A 19067-nucleotide genomic window follows, 5' to 3' on the forward strand; every position below is an offset into this window, starting at 1 on the left:
TAAGAGGCTTGATAATGGCCTGCAGCCATTGCTCACCTGTAATAAATATAGCTGTGCCTTAACTTTACAGAAGAACACTTCTTACTAACTAGCATTGTGATAGTGGCATCAGAACTAAGTAAATGTGTCAGAAGTTAGATTGTTATTCTTAGCAAAGAAGGGCTTTCTCAGCGTCTAATCAGAGCTACACTGAAGGTTTCAATACTTTGTGGAAACTGGATCAACTGGATTAAAAGCACGATCTGGCCGACCAAGAGTGATCACATAACCATAAGATCAATACATCAAGCTTTGTTCACTGAGAGATAGGAAAGCAAGTTCATCACAGATACAGAATTTTCTAAATAAAGATCAAGAGACTCCAATCAGCTGAAGTCCTGTCAAAGTAAGACTGCCTTAGAGGATGAATAACAGCCTCTAAAAGTCTTATTTTCTGATGAATCCAAGTTAGAGATTGGTGGCAGCAACAGAAGGGTGGATGTTAGAGGACAAACAGGAGAGAGAATGAGACATGGTGGTGGGAATATTCAACTGTGGGAGGGGGATTTGCTTCCCTGTTGAACACCTGCACTAAATCGACACCATGACCAAGGAGAAGCACCACTCTACTCCTCAGAGACACGCTCTACCCTCTGGTTTGCGGTGAATAATTGATGCTGCAGCAGGATAATGAGCCCAAACACACCTCAAAGCTTCGCAAGACCTACTTGAAGACCAAAAAAGACCAAGGAGTGCTTACTGTCAGGGACTTTCTTCCACAGTCACCTGACCTCAACCCCATAGAGCATTTATGGGGACACTTGAAGACAGAGAAAGCCCAACATTCCTGACATCACAAGAAGTTCTTTGGAACACTGTCAGATTAGATAACATGGGTTATCTGGTTTGAACAAACTGGTGGCATTCATACAACTAGGGTGCTGCTGTTATTAAGACAAAAGGAGGGGCAAACAAAACACAAAGATAGTAAGAAATTCATGTACATTTTCGTGTCATGTAACTTTGAACATACAAATGAATAATTCAATAGCTATGAAAATCAACTGCAATAACTGTCTTCATTTCGTCGATTATTTTACTAAGAAATACTGTGTAGTACATTTTGTACATTCGATCAAAGACCAACAAAATCACTTAACCCCAACAAGTCAAGTCAATCCAGCAAAAAAAGCTCATACTTCCTCAATCCAAACAGTTATTTTCTCCTTAGCCAAAAATATGATTTTGCCCACAAAAGACTGATGCTTTGACTTTGATCAAAATAACTCACATGGCTTCATTTGATACAATTCAAGAGTCCTCATTTGAAATAATTGAAACCCTCCATTCTCCATCCTCAGGTTACTAAGTAGAATATTAAAATCAACAAGTGAGTCATATGAAGAGGGAATGATGCTCAAAGAGGGTACCATTCAAAGGACGGCCCATCCTTTCTTTCACTCCACTCCACGTCTTTATTCTTTCTTGCTCCTATGTTTATTTGCTCCACGGTCTTTCCTTTGCATTTTTTTCACTACACCTTTCTTGTAATTCATGAACATGTCGAAGCTTCACAATGTGGAATCAGATTGATATGTGTAAATGACATGCTAATGAAAACAGAAAAATGCTGCTGATGACATCTTAAACTACCCAGCTCCCCAAAACACGTGAGTCAAAATAATCTACAGAGAAAGGTCAGGTGTCAGACCACAGCAACAAAAACCAAGACAAAGATCACTTCCAGGATTTTAAAAAGATGAACCAAGCAGCTGTTTACACCAACAACTATCATACCCAACAGCGAGCGAGCATATTCAGCTGTAGAGCAGTTTAAATATTGAGCGATACTCACCAGGTTGGAGTTGGTAGCATTCGAGTCATCCTCTGGGAAGGGGATGTAGACAGCTAAGGCCACACAGTTGGCGAAAATGGTCATCAGGATGATGATCTCAAATGGTCTGAGCGAAGGGTTAAGGAAGAGTAGAATACACAAAACAAAGGTATAGAGACATTAACACAGCAGTGTGTGTGTCTACTTGGTTCCGCTTAAATAGCATTCAGCTGGGTCAGAACAATATTAAGTCGAATTGGGTCAAATTTTTTTCCACTGGTTTTTTTTTGTCGATCTATACACGTCGGGTTCAAGTGGGTCTTTTAAGATAAAGTAGAAAATACTAAATATCATAGACTCTGGCCTCTGATCTTCTTGAATAGAAAAAAGTTTTCATACGAGGCAAGTTATTTCAACAAAGATGTATTTTTAAACAAGCTAATACAACCTTATGTAAGCAGAGGTATATATACACACAGCAGAGTGCACAAGCAGTGTACACAAGAAGAGAGATCAAAGCTGTTGAGTTTGTCTTTTTGTTAACAATAAGGCACATGGGGTAAGTTAGGGACCTCTTTGTGTGTGCAGGAGGGGGGTTACAGAGACAGTGCATGCCCTAATATGGGTGCGGCAAGGAGCAGGCCTGTCGCGTGGAAGACGGGATGTGGACAGAGAAAGACGGAATGAGAAAGAGGAGAGGTTTTTATTTGGAACGGTCCTTGAGAGGGGAGTGACCTCATTATTTTGGGCCTCAGAGAGAGAGGGATAATAGAGAGAATGTGAAGGAGAGATAGAGGAGGTCTGGTTTTCATCAACACAATTACAAACTGCCACTGCTGTCACCTCCCCTCCACCTCCTTTTGCCCTCCCTCTGCTCTCTTCTTCTATTCTTTCCTTCCGTCCATCCTTTTTTTCCCCTCCTGTCTTCCTTCTCTCTTGGTTGCATGTCAATTTAGTCTTAGACACCAGATCTCATAGTTTAATGTAAACAGCAAGAGTTGTGCTGTCGGTACTTTAAATCCAGAAACCAAACTATAAGCATGCTGGCATACATTTTAGTTTAGAAAAAAATAAAGCACTGCAAGATGTCCAATGTAATGGATTACTATACCTAGATGTATCTAAACCATTTTTTTTTCCTGGTCTGCAGGTAGGTCACGCTGAAGTAAAGCCAGCAATGACTGCCTGAAAGTCCTTTTATTCCTGTAATTAACTGTCCTGTTTTCATGTCATCTATTTACATTCATTCAACAGTTAAAAGTCATAAACTTCTCAGCAGTACAACTCCCAGCTTTAGACGTTCCTCATCATAACATTTATAAACATACAGGAAGTTTGAGAATAAGAGTTACAGATGTGAAAAATAAACCAACTTGTATAATTTTCAAATCCCAAGCCCACCATAAGGCACCACAAAGATATTTGCAATATTACAATCTCATAATTAATTTTCTGAAATTATCCAGTATGGTTTCTTATAGGTTTGAATGATAGAGGAGCAATGTAAAAGGCTTGACAAATAAGTAAGGTTCAGAAAAGAAAAGTCTAACCCAACAATTTCAACTATCTTGAACTACCAATAATCATGCCAGCAAACTTACTGTGACAAGATAAAGACCCATTGTCCATCTCAGCTTTAACTACCGTTTTAAAAATGGCTCTGCAGATAGGGAATGAGCAAGAAGGAAGAACAATTCTTTCGATTTTTATTGTGGAGATACTGTTTTGTTTATGTTTGGATTAAGGATTGACCCTTGAACATGTTCGGCCACGATATCATTCTGCTCATTCAGCCTGGGACCAAAATGGATCAAAGTTAATCACTCACCCTTGTACCAAGGGCTCATTAAACTCACTTCAGATGTGTGGGGACCCACTGAGAAACAGGCCTGTGACTCATTCTGGGTTCCTGACCCACAATTTAAGAAAACCCTTGAGGTCTGCTTCCATCAACTTGATAATAAATCTCCTGTCTGCTGTGCTGTTGAGAGCAAAACAGCACATGGAGGTCTGAGCGAAGAATCAAACTAAGGCTATTAGTAATGTCCGGTACCTTAATTAGCTTAACAAAAATAGCAACGTCATAGGAGAAAAGAAAAATCAACGTGAATCAATCAGGATTTTGCTCAAAACTGGGTTAACTGTAACAGCTCTAAAAACATAATAAATCAAACAAAAGTCAAATCAGCATCCAGCCAGCTAAGAAGGTTGTACAGCTGATATAAAATGGAGCTACTGTCTGAGGCATTTTGGGATTCTACATATATATTCAGCATTGTTACAAGCAAACTGAATCCTCAGCATAAACTGTCACACTGGGATTGCACCCATGTAAACACCAGGAAACTGTTAATTTCTGAGATTCTCTGCATACAGCAACTGGCTCCCATAAACACCACATGCAGCTCACAATAACACAGATAATCTCTTATCTTGACAAACCCAATAAGAAACCTGGGATATATTGATATTATCTGGGAGAGCGAGCTCAGCACTCTGTTGTAAGGCTGAGAATATTTATCTGTTTTCCTTATTGAGTTGGAAATCCATACAAATAGTGCAATCCCTTGTGTGACCTGATGCAATATATCATATAAACTGTTCGGCAGAGGACGTGTATGTGTGTGTGTGTGTGTGTGTGTGTGTGTGTTGGTAAATACACTCGATGACACCTTTTCAAAAGTACCACTTAGTGTGATTTCATATGGAGAATGTGGTAGTTAGGCATAAACGTGCCCTTGCTCTCTCCTTGTCTCTCACACTGACCTTGCAGCGAGCAGGTAATGCTTAAATGCTATAATTACACAGCATGTGAGAGTGCTGTGTGTCCGCGTGTTTCAGTCCTTCATCATCTGCATGTTAGTATGTGTATGTTTGTGTGTATGTTTGTGTGTGTGTGTGTGTGTGTGTGTGTGTGTGTGTGTGTGTGTGTGTGTGTGTGTGTGTGTGTGTGTTCTTCAAAAGTGTTAATGTGTGCTCTCTGATCTGAGTGTCTGTATGTGTGAGCTCAGACAGGCCCCATCGACCTGTTGAGAGCAGTAGCTGTTGTCATGGTAACAGAGGAGGAAAAGAGGAAAATTTCGGATCGGCTATCTCTGGAGACGGAGGTACTCACAGAGCACAGGACACACACACACACACACACACACACACACACACACACACACACACACACACACACACACACACAAACATACAAGCACACAGGCGTACAAACACATATAAAGCCAATAGAATATAAACAAAACAAAACAAAAATCACTGCAGCAATATACATACAACAAATAAAACCATACTGTGAAATGAGTCACCCACAGACTGTTCTAATGTATCCCCATCCTGCAGTTAGGAAGGACATCTCATTGTAGAACTGTTATAAAGACACGGGACCAAACAAATAATTGATAACTAATGGTGTTTATTTTACTACGATTGACTTTCATTCATGTTTCCTTGTCCATCAGATGCTCAGTCTGTTTTGCTTTCTCTTTTTCTTAGCTGCCATTTTCCGTAACAGCCCACATTAATGTCCTTACTCTTTCCTTCATTTATCTCATTCCTATCTCTATCACGCTCTCTCTCGCTCTCCTCCTTCCCACCCTTTACAGCTGTTTAAATGAATGATTCTGGGAATTGTGGGTAATGATCTGAACGCTCATCAGTCATTGGATAAGATTGTTCCAGTGACCCTGACGGTTTATTCATGCTTTTTTCAATTAATTTGTCTTATAGTTTTCAGCTTCAGCGCAGCTGGATCATACAGTTTAAGGTGGGCTACTGACATTATGAATACTGATGACTTTTGAATACACACGGCAAACCGCAGGAAGGTTGTCCCTACTCATTGTTTACAGAGTTTAAAAATGCAGGGCTGATCCCATGGGAAATTGTTTTGTTGTTTTTGTTATTTTTAAACCATGGTGGTTTCAAAAAATTGTTCCATCGTTTATCAAAGGCTAATACAACCTTCATGTTATAGATAAATGCTTTGAGACTAACTCAACATTTGTTTTTCCAATTAATCCTATTCAGTGTTAAAATGCGACATGTAATATGATTCTTGAGAACAACTTTTTGAAGCTTGAAAAAAAAGAACCAGAATGCATGTTGGTAATTGGTATTTTTGAGATATGCACACTTCAGGAATCCTGCTGGAGCTTACAACATGAACGCATTAGGACCTATCCATGGTACTTCTGTCCATTAGCGCAAACAATGTTATGAACACTGATTTATTGTAATTTGATAATTCCCTAATGCAGCCCTCTTCAAACACACATGCACACACTTCAAATTCATCTCGTTTCCTAACCAGTTTATTACGTCCTTCACTTCACTCCTCTCTTCCCCCATGATCCCTCTATCTCCTCCACCTCCATCCCTTCCCCGTCCCCACTCATTATCTGCCCTCCCCCTGCCATGTAATTTTTCTTGTTTACAGTCCCCATCCTTCCCTCCATCCTCAGCCACTCTGCTCCATTATTTGTCCTGTCGACATCCACGTCCTACCCACATCCCTGCCCTTCTCATTTCCCTGACCCCTCCTCTGCCGCTCCTTCTGTGTCCGTCAGGACGACGTGTGACTCCGCTTTTGCTGAGTCGCTGCTCGTGTAGACCTGCGCCTATTATTGATTGCTTTGACTGTGACACTGACCATTTCTGTCTCTCTATCTCACCCTGAGGGAGAACCAAGTCATTACGCTCAGAGGCTTAAAAATAAAATACAAAAATAAAAAGGGTAGAAAGAAAGAGCGGACAGAAGAACAGTAGGAATAGGGGATTTGAATAGACAGAGGGAGATACAAATAATGAATGTTGTGCGAGACTCCAAGGTGGAGGATGGAGGGAGCAAAGGAGGGATAGGGGCATGGGTGGACCAGGGGGAGAGAGGATGAATGTGGTTAGAAAGCGCGAGGGGAGAAAGATATGCTGTAAAGAGGTGTGAAGGAGGGATGAAAATTACATAATTTGTTTTATCCTCCTGTGAGAAAACGGAAGAAAATGGAAAATGAAAGAGGGGAGCAGAACAAGAAAGAGGGAGAAGGGCAGACAGAGGAAGGGGAGAAGGGATTAAGATTAAGGGGGGGGGAAAAAAAATCACACTTATTGAAGGCAAGAGGACAGAAGAGAGATTGATTAAAGCCCATACGGAGGGGATTAACATCAGCAGGGAGGTGCAGAATAAAGTATTCCCTGTGGTCCACAGCAATTTAATGCATCATTCCGGACGGGGTTTTAAACTCTGTGAATTTACAGGAAATGGTCTGTAATGGGCATAGACCTCGAACAGGAAAAACTAAAGTAGTCCATAATAAATGTCCATAAATCGACTTTAAAATCAAATAAAAAAAAGATGCACAAGCATCTTTTTTTAACCTTCTCATCATTGTCAACGTCCTCCTGTGATGGTTGTTTAAACATCCACTTACACATTACAGCATACTGAGCAAGCATACCTCAATGGCACCAATTTGACAAAATGTAATCGAATATAGAACAGCATTTTACACCTATAGCTGACATTACAACCTATTCATGAGTTTAAAAAGTAGACTTCTCCTGCCTCTCATTGGTTCCCAAATAGACCAGTTGGTTGGTGTTAACATGATTCCATCAAATTGGCATATAGATTGCCCTCCTGTCATTTTGCCTGATCTCTTTCGTCTTCTTCTACCTGCATCTCTCCACCCATTATATGTCCACCCATTCAAGCCCAAAATGGGGTATGTAATACGGTTTGACAGTATATCTGTAAGATTTGTAAAATGTATGGATTTAAGATGGCTTCTCATTGAAAAAAATGCCCTATATTTTGCACCGACATTATGCGACTGTATACGCTTTTAACATTACAACATTAACTAAATTGAGGTAACAACTGCAGCCTGACGTTTTTGCATTTTAGACACTATTTCTTCTTGGTTTAACTGTTTTTTTAAAGTGGAAACAAGTGGATTAATGTATAATTAGATTGAAAATTATACAAAACCACCAAAAACATAATCCAGCCTCACTCATTTGAGGAGTTTTACTGGTTTTACTCTACATTGAGGAGCTTTGAGTTTTGAACTGTTGGTAAGATAAAACAAACAATTTATTGCTTATGGAAGTTGGTATGTTTTTTTTTTACATTTTAAATTATATAATTATTATTAAAGGATAATTAGTGCAGGAAATATTTGACAAATAAATTTGGTAGCAGCCCTACTAAACACAGGGGGAAAAAGTTGTTGTCTTTAGATAATAGAATTGACTCCCTAATATATTGGGTTTGTTATATTATGCCTTGTTAGATCAAAATGAGCACAACTTAAAGCCAAATATATGACATGGAGAGGACAGATTCTTTTCAACTGGTTTCCTTCAAGCTACGCAACTAAACGGAATCAATACAGAATGTGATTTGTTCTTCTTTAAAAAAAAAAGAAAAAAAAAAAAGAGTATTTCATAACCAATAGCAGAAAACAGCAGAAAAACAACAGGATTAGAAAAACAATCCTCCGCTCATGGTTAGTTAAAGGATACTTCCACTCTACGATGCTGATGCAGGCCCTGCGGATGGGGTTCTTGAGTGTGAGACAGAGCAGGGCCCGTGGTGGCCTTGTGGCTGTCGTTGTGGTCTGTTTCTTGGGTTTGGAGCTATAGTGTTGTCTCTTTCTTTGCGTAGAGCTGGCCGTAGAGATGGGCCCGCCCCCTCCCGACCCAAGCCCCGTCCCTCCACCTGATGCAGCATTGCCCATTATCTTCGCCTGCCGGGCAGCGTCGATGGCCGCTTGCCAGCTCAGGGCTGCCCCCGGTGTGGGGATGTGCTCCGGAGCCAGGCCAACCACGCCCACCTCATGGTTGACCACGCCCCCTCCTCCACCATGGTCTCCATCGCTACCGCCGCCACTGTGCTCGTTGGTCAGGCCAGGTGGAGGAGGGCGGGGAAGGGGAGGAGGGGGAGAGTAGTCGGAGCCTGGAGTGGAGAGAAATAGGAAGGGAAGGAGAGGAGAAAGGAGACAAAGAGTTAGCAAACCACACAAGAACTATCTGTAAACTCATACATCACTTCCTTCAATGAGCAAGTGATTCACTTGTTCATGTAATGTATCTCTATAATTCCCTGTAGTTAAAATTTTCTGGTTTGGTAGTTTACTTTGGAGACTTCAACACACCTTCAAACATGTATGTTTCAAAATATGGGCGATTAGCCTATTGCACACTAGACCAATCCCTAAAACACTCCCATGTGTCAACCATGTACGTTATACAACACAGCTAACTGTATGATGTTTAGTTCTTGACCATCTGTGTCACCAGAGTGAAATTTTAGTCTGGTGCCCTGCAGTCAAGAGTTTAAAAATCTCTGCTTAAAAAATAAATCTACCTGAGAAGGAAAGTAGTGTAATAATAGAGAACTAGCATGGTTATATTGACAGGTACCCGCAGTGAAAGACCACACATTTGCTCTGTGGGGGTAAATGAAGGAGTATGTTCAGGTCTGAGAAAACATCGTAAGACTGCAGACCACAAATGCTCGTAGTGAAATAAAAGATACAAAGAATGTTAGAGGGAAGAGACAGGCAGAACTACAATAATCTCTGTGCGATTACATAGTTTCACCCATAGAAATTGTAGGAGTAAGACTAAGTACAAGCAAGAGAGAGCAGATTATCCATACTGTATGTTTAGCCAGATTAAAGGCAATCATAAAATCCTCTTAGCCCCACTTCTCTCTGACATCTTAGTAAAGATTCCACAAATGTTCTCACCATGCGCAAGATTACACACCGAAAACCTGCCATTTCCAGGTTTAAGACCGTGCAGAGTTGCGCTACTTTGTTTCAAAAATTAGTATTAACACAAAAGCTAATCATGTCAGCACAAATGAAATTTTCCTCAGGATGGAGAAGAACAGCATTGCTTTATGGGAACTAATGTTTACTTCTGAAAGATTATATCAATTTCAACAAAAATCAGCAGAGCAGATTTAGTAATGACCAAAATAAATTCAAAATCTTTACTTTTGTTTGAAAACATTATTGTGTGACCTTAGATTTGCTTGTGTTCAATGCTTATAAAGCTACAAACTTGATTAATATACCATTAGTTTTACGTTACAGTGCCAAGAATCAATAGATTATTTAACACAAGTAGCTCTCAGTGGAAATGAAAACCATAATTTTCGCAGTGGCAATTACAGCACATGCAGGATTGCAGGAACTGCTCTGACCAACATATAAATATGTTGATTTATAGGGGGGGAAAAAAATACATTTGATATCTAGTCCCAATGGCAAATTCATTCAAATATTTTAGGGGAAAAAGAATACCAAATTTTAAGAATCCAAGATGTGCTGTTACAACAGAGATGAGGTGACAGAAAGAGAGAGAGAAAGGAAAATGTGAGAAAGTGAGTGCAGGGGTTAGACAGAGAAGAGGAGGAGGAGCAGGAGGAGAGAAGAAGACCTGTCCTGATTGCCTCGTACAATTACAGCGCATTATCTCCTGAAAGCTGTCACTTCTGTGTAACAAGATTCTACATATGCACTCACAGCGTGTGATGGCCTTGGGAACATGACATCCTTCAGGGGTACATCATATTGTGCACATACATAAAGTACATCACTGAAGCATTTAACTTTGCATGGTATGTTTATAGACACGTGAAGGTGAACCAGGGTTTGACAAGTATCACCCCAAACAGGAATGTACCATCGTCAAATATGATTTTAGCCAGGGACACACTTGCAACTAAGTAGCTGGCAGTATGTTTGTTGCCAAGGGTTACGCCACGTAATGCTTGGATGCAAGACCTGCTTTTGTGCTCACATGCCACCATTTAATAGCTAGTCTTGTTGTTCCTTTCCCCACCTGAGCAGTCTGCTGCTCACGTCACCAGGTAAGAGAACAGTTAATGTGTCAAGGCACGTTGAACTTCCTAAAAAAATATTTTTTCATCAATTTTAACATTGGTTTATAAAACCTATTCACCATTTTAGACTTATTTTAGTGATATTGTGGTTTGCTGGTTTTATACCTGTAATTTATGCCAGGCCTGTTGTAATATTTGTTTGGATAAGTGCTGTAGAAATAAACTTTATTGTTTTTTATTACAGCAAAAATAAAACGGCAATGCCCTAAAGGTAGGTGTAATCTTAAAAGAAATGCACTGACTAAACAACAAACACCAGATAAGTCTGCAAATATTTAGGACCAGTGTGTTTTGAATGGAGCAGTAATGCCCAAGGAGGTGATCTTTACATTTACCAGCTGTGAAGTCACTCGGTATCAGATGCAGCTGTGCCTTATGGGAAATACCACTGTGGTTTCATTCTTTTTCATCTCATTACTTGGCTAAAACTATACTTTCTTCATTTTCTCAAAACACAGTGGCTAAATTTAGAGGTTTCCCGTGACTTACAAGTAGAAAACCAAGACGCCAAAACTTGGCTTTTATCAAACATACAAGCATGAATACACACACATGTACATATGGGGTCTGCATCTGTCCCAGATGATTCCTTATACTGGAAAATATCTTCCTGTTTCACTCCACCATCGATTCCAGTGCGAGTTCAAATCTGCTTCCTGACTGCTGTTGCACATCCCCATTCCTCTTTTGCTCCCTATCTCTCACAAACACACACACACACACACACACACGCACACACGCTCACACGCTCACACATAATCACTTTCAGCATATTGTACTGCTGCGTGATCAGTTTATCTCACACAGCCTGACCCTCTCACAGGGTGTACCCCACTGAGAGTGTGTGTGTGTGTGTGTCTGTGTGTGTGTGTGTGTGTGTGTGTGTGTGTGTGTGTGTGTGTGTGTGTGTGTGTGTGTGTGTGTGTGTGTGTGTGTGTGCGTGTGCGTGTGCGTGCGCGTGCTGCATGAGAGAGTGTGTGAGGATTAGAGGAGAGTAAAACTTGAATAATACAGAGCTCACTAATCTGTCTGTCTGTCTGACCGCGTCTCTCTCCGTGTGTCTGTCCCGTCACACACATATGCGCAGTCGTGCCATGTGTGCGTGTTACACGATAGACTCTTCTCTTGTGACTGACTGTAATTCCATTAGCAGCTCTTTATTCTGCAGGAAGAAATGCAGCATCCCATGGAAATATGACTCTGACTGAAGTGGGGAGAGAGAGGATAGGCAAAGGATGAAGGGATGGAGGAAGAAAAGGGAGGATAAAGGAAGTTTATAGCAGGAGGGAGGGAGTTGGAGTGGCGTGGAGAGGAGAGGAGAGGAGGAAGACACTGATAGAATAAAGAAGAGGAAAACAAATACAGACTGTGGATAGATGTACAAAAGGGATTGAAAAAAATTAAATCTAGGAGTTTAATTAACCACAAGTGACAGGACCTTATCAAATCATGTATCCACCCATCATATGACTTCACAGTTGAAATTCACTTGAATGGTATCATGATCAGTGAAGTTAGTCAGCCCACAGACAAACGGTTTCCAGTGCATTGGTGCATTTTTCTTTAATTTAACATTTTCTTTTAAGTCATTTTATGCGTAGTTGCACTATTTTACATGTATCTGAGCTCATTTGATCATTTTTAAATGATACAATATGCCATTTTCAAAGCAGACTTTGTCATAGGATAACTTCAGTATTACTAATAATACGTCAAATAAATAATACTCTACCCTGAGTGCAATATGCATGTGCATTATTATATGGTATATGTAATGATAAATTAAAATTGAATTAGATGTGTAGAAGCCAGAGAAAAATACACATGCTCAATTTGAATATAAGGTGTACAAGCGTAAAATATTATACATATTTACATCAGTCCTCGTATTGTAAAGGGACTGTCTCTAACTGAACTTGAAGTGAACCTAACTGAGCCGAACTTCAGTGTGAACTGAACTGCAGACTGTAATGAGCTGTGATACAAACTCAAGTCAGTGGAGCTGTTATCTGCTTAATGATAAAGGCAGAGACAGATGTTATCACTGCAACTCTGCTCTGCCGCAAAATGTTATTGCTACACTGCACATGCTCGCAAATAATACTCTAAAAATTGTTCAATCTGTTAGAGGTAAAGCACAGTTCCACTACAAATTACAGCAGCAAGAAAAAAAAAATGCATTAGTGGAAAAAAAATATCTTCCAAAATCCTACGTTGCTTTGCTCCTTTAATTGGCTCAAACAGATAATGAAAAAGGACAAGGACCAATCAGATTACCCCACCCTAAATCAGTCTCGCGACTCATCTCCCCTCCTTTTCATTCATCCCTCTGTTTTTTTCACACTCTCCCTCCATCTGCTTTCTCCTCCACTTGTTCCAACAAGGATCTATTTGGGTGGACAATGAAGATGTTATTATCAGTCAATTAACTGATGATGACACCTGATCAGACACTAATTAATGGGGAACGCATACATGCAGGCCCACACACAAACATAATTCACAGCAGCATTAATAACAAGATGAAAAAAAACACTGGAACACCCTTACTGAGGTCCGTAAAAAAGTAAAGTCATTTGGCATTGTGGCTAAATTGTCTTTTTTTTTTTATGATGACCTCCTTTTGCTATTGTACATCTTTTTCCTTCTTCTGCACCTTCCTTTTCCTCCTCTTCCTCATCATCATTGCCAAATACTTCACACCTCTCCCTCTCTTCCTTTACGTCGCTACATCTTTCTCCCATCCATTCCTCTACACGCATTAACAGTCCCCCTCCCTCCTCCTAACGATGCCTCTCCTCTTCCTCTGACCCCTTCTTCTCCCTGATCTATACAGCTGTCACTCCCTCCATTGACTCTCCAGCAGGAGACAAGTTCATTTTCAGTCTTGCACCCTTCTTCCTTCCGCCATTAATCTACTCCTCCTCATCTCTCCATTTCGCTCTATCTCTCTTGCCTTGCTGCATTTCACTCTCTCTCCCATTACTTCCCTCTGTCATTTTCAAATAGCTGACAATTATTCTCCCTCGTACACACTCTCACCAACCATACAGCTGCAAAGAGAGTCTAGTTCATCACCAATCTGATCCACAAGCCCGTTGCTTCCTCGCTGCCTTCAACAGCTACTTTCCAGATTTAAAACATTCCGTGAAATAGGGCATAAAGGAGGTGAACTCTTGTTTTATTTTCATCGCGAGGATTGCCAGTGCTTCGATGCTTCTCAGGGCTTTTATGACATCCCATCAAGCTTAACCCTCATTATCGCTGTCACCATAAATACCAGTTGTAATTTTCACCTAATTCATGTGCCATCCATTCACTCACGCTGAGAGAGAGTACATTCACAGACACGAAAGCAAAGTAAGAGGCTTCTGTATCAGTTGTGTACATGTGCATAGATGTTGCAGGTTACACATATATATATATATATATGTGTGTGTGCGTGCGTGCGGGTCTCTCTCTCTCGCTCTGTCCATATGTGCCCATTATCCGGCCGAGTGAGCACACCACGCAGACACACCTGCTGCCCTCGAGGCACACACATGCACAGCTCACACACACCTGCTCCCCTCAAAAGACAACACACACACCTGCTTCTCTTAATCTATGAATCTCTCCACCCCCAAGAGACGATTACAGTATCCGCTGACACAGAGGTGTGCGCGCGCACACAAAAAGCCAAGCCGCACGAGCAGGACATGCATGTCATTTACGAGGAAAACACACGAAGCAGCAAATCCAAGCAGAAGAGGCTTGCTGAACAAACATGACAACAAACCAGACCGAAAACTTCTCATAAAGCATAGAATAGTCACTGTAAATGGACAAAAGGGCAAAATTTTTACAAATTGTCAGGGCAAATTACTGCTCATTTACTGTACATTGAAAATAAAATGCCTCTCATTTGTGTGAGCTGTAAACACAACCTTGCCTGTTATAACCAAGGCCGTTTGTCCTATTTAGCACTGCCAACAAAAAGAAGTGACAGAAAGGCCCATTTCATTTTCTTTTTTGTCATAAATAAGGTCATTCGAACAACAAGTACATGTATTCATATTACTCAACACTTTTTTCTTCGTAGCACCTTCCTTGCTGTTATTGCACTTTTCGCTGCATATATGGTTATGAAAACCCTATCATATATTGATGTATTCATTAAACTGTAACTTACTATATCTGGTGTTGAAAGGGAAGTGGAGGGGAAATGAGAAAGTGTGTGTGTGTGTGTGTGTGTGTGTGTGTGTGTGTGTGTGTGTGTGTGTGTGTGTGTGTGTGTGTGTGTGTGTGTGTGTACGAACAACTCCCTGTGCATATGACAATAAAATGCCATGGGAATATATGAATTATGCACTCATGCTCCATATTCAATAGCACATTGTTCCCTGTCATGTGCACACTGTGGTTTATGACTGCGTGGCCAATCCCTCAAACTGTCAATCATGGTTCTGAGGCACTGATTGGTTGTTGTCCTTATACTTGTAAGAGGTCAGGGAGAATAGATTGTTTGTCTTTGAAACATTAAGCGAAAAATGGGGCTCTAATTTATGGTTTGGAAACTTCCTGTCAAGAAAAAAAATCAAGGTGAGTTTTCTGCACCTGTGTATATTGTAGTTCATTTTGAGATATTGTGTCAGGATTTACCACAGTATGAGTCACCATTAGAAAATATCCTCGTTATCATAAAACTGTGACTTCAGGAAATTAATCAAAGTCGCACACAGGGATTGTGAAATTCAGCTAATTGTCATTTATCCCCATTCCAGTTACATTTGTTGAAACAATGACTTATTATAGTAAATCCTCTGAGGGCTAACTTTAAGCTAAAGATAACACTGTATGGTTTTAAGCTGTTTAATACTTCAGAACTCGGGTCAAATCAGCCCCTTGGCTGCTAGTTGAAAAGGCTGAGCCAAATCCAACAAGGTCTGAGTTTTTCATGACACGGGGAGGTTTCTCTCAAATGATTTCTCTTACTGTGAAAGGACCTAAACCAAACCAAAACACTGATAACATCAAGAAATGGATTTAAAGTTTGATATGATTGGAAACACACAGTACTTAATTGGTGGAGGTCAAAACACTTTCAAATCCGTTACTAAATCCCTTGGCTTCAGTTGCAAAGCGATTCCAACGTGTGTAGGAAGGAGGGACATCAGGTTGCTTTGTTGCATCCAGAGTTTGCATGTTGCGGCAACAGGAGCACTTTGCACTTTTTTATTAATTTATTTATTTAATGAAAACTATGATCGACCTCTAACCTTAAAGGAATAGTTCAACGTCTGAAATATGGTTACTCAGTGTCTCACTGAGAGATAAAGGAGAAGATAAACACCACTAAGTGCAGGCAGCAACCAGTTAGCTTAGTTAAAACTGGAAATAGGAAGAAACAACTAGCCTAACTCTGTTCAAGGGCATCACATCCTGTGTACTAGTACATTTATACTTCATAATTCACACACAACAGCTGTTTTTCTTAATATGTACAAAAACTGAAGTGTAAAAAGAAAACATTTGGTTTTACACGTGTAATTTGCAGTAATCCTTGCTCAGGTGTAGATACTTCTTGGAATCGTGTTGTGACTGTAACTACAACTTGTCGTTCTTGGACATTTTTTGTACATATATGCAATTTTAAGGAGGCAGGGTTGTTTCTTGAGAGCTGGTGAGAGAGGAACTTGTGATAGGACTACATGAGTGCCATCCCCAAATCTGATTGGCTGGATTTGACTGCTAATTTGCATGGCAAAAAAGAGGAAACGCTAATTTTTTCTTGTATATTTTTGACCCAGACCAGATGTTAAAACACAAATGCAACAGCTGAGCATCCACACTTTAAATCTTAGAACTCAACATGACAAACAGCCAACATTGAACAGTGTCAAAGACAGCAAGGGTAACAAATGCCATCTAAGTGAGGTACAGTATAAGCCAAGAAACAAAACAAAAATGATTCAGACTGCATATATTTTCTTCTTTTGAAAATCCAAATGGAGAAAATGTATCAAAATAGCTGACAATCAATGGAAAATTAAGTCACTGTACTTTGATTCATGACAAGACTAGTGCCAGCATCGATATCAGCATCCTTCCCTGAAACATAAGGAGCTGTGATAGACACAAATTATGAATACGAGGGTGAAGGACGTGAGAGAGACCGAAAGAAAAAAAGAAGAGAAAACAAGGAACTTGGAGAAAAGAGAAAAGTCAGCATGAGGAGGAGGAAAGAAGAGGAAAAAAGTGATAGAGATAGAAGAGGAGGAGAAGGAGGAGAAGCACGAGGAGGAAGGCTTGTTCACACTGCGCCTCCATGCCGACCTCACATACACACATATTGAAGCGCACAGTGCAGGCAGCAGATATTAATAACTCCTTATTAATATTCATCTGCAGTGGAGAGATGTGAGGCCAGAGTAACCCAGATACAAACCGTCTCTCTACCTGTCTCTCTCTGTGCGTTGCTCTTTACATCTGATGTTCATGATCCCCATCAGGCTCTCAGGCAGTGTACATATTAACCATTTAAGTGACACTTTTATGCAGTTCGCTGCGACTAAAACAGTTTAACATCTTCTTTTCTTTTCCACCACAAAAATACCCTGACACCCACATCTCTGTTGCAGGCACTATATGGGTCAAAATCCAAAATATCAACACTTAAATTCCCCCCAAATGTTGGGTAAAATAACATATCTGACCATGTCTTTACCTTTTAACTAGTTTAAAAAAAAATGTACGCTGTGATGGGTCTAAAGCGTTTCCACCCAATCCTTTTCTTTCTATTCTGACTGTCTTATTGTCCCTCTTCATATCTGCTCTTTACATTATAGGACACAATGGACTCCTACATTTTATAGCAGATGGCATTCAGACAGTGCTTTCATCTAAAGTGCCTTTCTATAAAGTAATTGCATACATTTTGTAGTCCCTCTGAATGGAACTCCTAACCTTGACAATGTCATATAATGAAAAATCGACTAGGCAGAATAAAGCTGTATACCTAGACCACTTATTTAGGTTGTTTTTTTACTACTTTCGTCTAAATGTCACCTGTTGAATGTGGATTGTGATTCTATATCTAGAACTAGCCTCCCTGAATATTTTTTCACTATTTACGTTGTAACTTTTCCACCATCAATTCGACTTTTCAATTAAACTGTGTCTATGTAGAGCGCCAAATCACGATGCAAGTAACCTTGGGGCACTTTACATGGCACGGTCAAGGCCTTACAATATTACCACCACTCTCGAACTGCCTACAATGTGACATTTTTATCATGGTATATTTATACATATAAAGGTTTTGTCCAGCCAACTTTCTGTCTTGTTTTTATTTTCTGCCTTCATTGCCCTCTTTACAAATGGTCACAAACAGAGGACAAGTAACCTTTAAACAAAAAATATTTCAGGTTTTAATTTATTTATTTATGGTTTGACCATTGCATTCTTGTATTTGTATCGATTCTACAGTCAGGCTTTGAAAATATCATCAGGTACAATCCCATCACGGATGGATGCTTGATTTGGCTGCTAGCAGTGCCATTTTGGCAGCATACCAAACCATCATTTGCCCACTGTATCGTTCACATTCTCAAGTATTCTAGCAAACACAGTAAGATATGTAAAATCTCCCAATTTATCTGGACTTGGGTGTTCTTGTTGAAATGCAAACACATCAGTGCACTTGGAATGAAATAAAGGATGAACATAACCACCATGGCTTGTTTTAATTAACTAAATAGTAATTAATCTAATGTCCACATAGAAAACGATTCTGTCTGATGGCAGACGAATTGCAGATATACAGTTTGACCTGGATATGATCCAACCTTTTAAGAACCAATGCACATCACAAGCATGTTTTCAATAGGAAGTCACCTAAAGCACATAGACTTCATAGGCTACACAGCACATTTTGTATCTATGGCACGATATAGTGATTATTCCTCACATTTGGTACTTATCTGTCTGTGGAGCCCAATTTCCAAACAGTCAACTTGCAAATTTCTTTGTGTCAAAAGAAACAAGAAAAATGCCCTGTAGTAGCTTTACGTCACCCCCAACATCAAAATCTCACTTTCATTATTGTTGTTTTGCTTCACTTCTCTGCTGGCTATAGTTTAAAGTCTTTGCCAAATGTGGCAGCAGGACTCGCCGGTCTCACTCTTCTAAAAAAGCCTGCAGCTGTGAACAAAGCTTGTTGCTACTGTTACAGTTGCTACAAGGTCAACACGAGGTTCCAGTGGAGCACAAAGAACAGGACTTGTAGCCATTTTAAAATGCTACAATCAAAGACTAAAACAAATTTGCATGGAGAAAGTGTGACTAACACTGCCTTTC

The 19067-nt window shown here is 40.1% G+C and overlaps 1 protein-coding gene across 9 annotated transcripts in view; it reads right to left on the reverse strand.

The window, feature by feature from the left end:
* Positions 1-19067, reverse strand: part of cacna1c (calcium channel, voltage-dependent, L type, alpha 1C subunit) — a 185315-nt gene that overhangs the window by 127352 nt on the left and 38896 nt on the right. For all 9 annotated transcript variants that reach the window (XM_069164988.1, XM_069164984.1, XM_069164987.1 and 6 more), the window contains exons 2-3: positions 8339-8771; positions 1835-1940 (exon numbers count right to left, since the gene is read on the reverse strand). In XM_069164988.1, coding sequence (XP_069021089.1) covers positions 1835-1940; positions 8339-8771 — 539 coding nt within the window. The remainder of the gene's footprint in view (positions 1-1834; positions 1941-8338; positions 8772-19067) is intronic.

Source organism: Embiotoca jacksoni, unplaced genomic scaffold (assembly GCF_022577435.1).
Source record: "Embiotoca jacksoni isolate LCO1_2020_lvr unplaced genomic scaffold, fEmbJac1.0.p SCAF_32, whole genome shotgun sequence".
Lineage (NCBI taxonomy): Eukaryota > Metazoa > Chordata > Actinopteri > Embiotocidae > Embiotoca > Embiotoca jacksoni.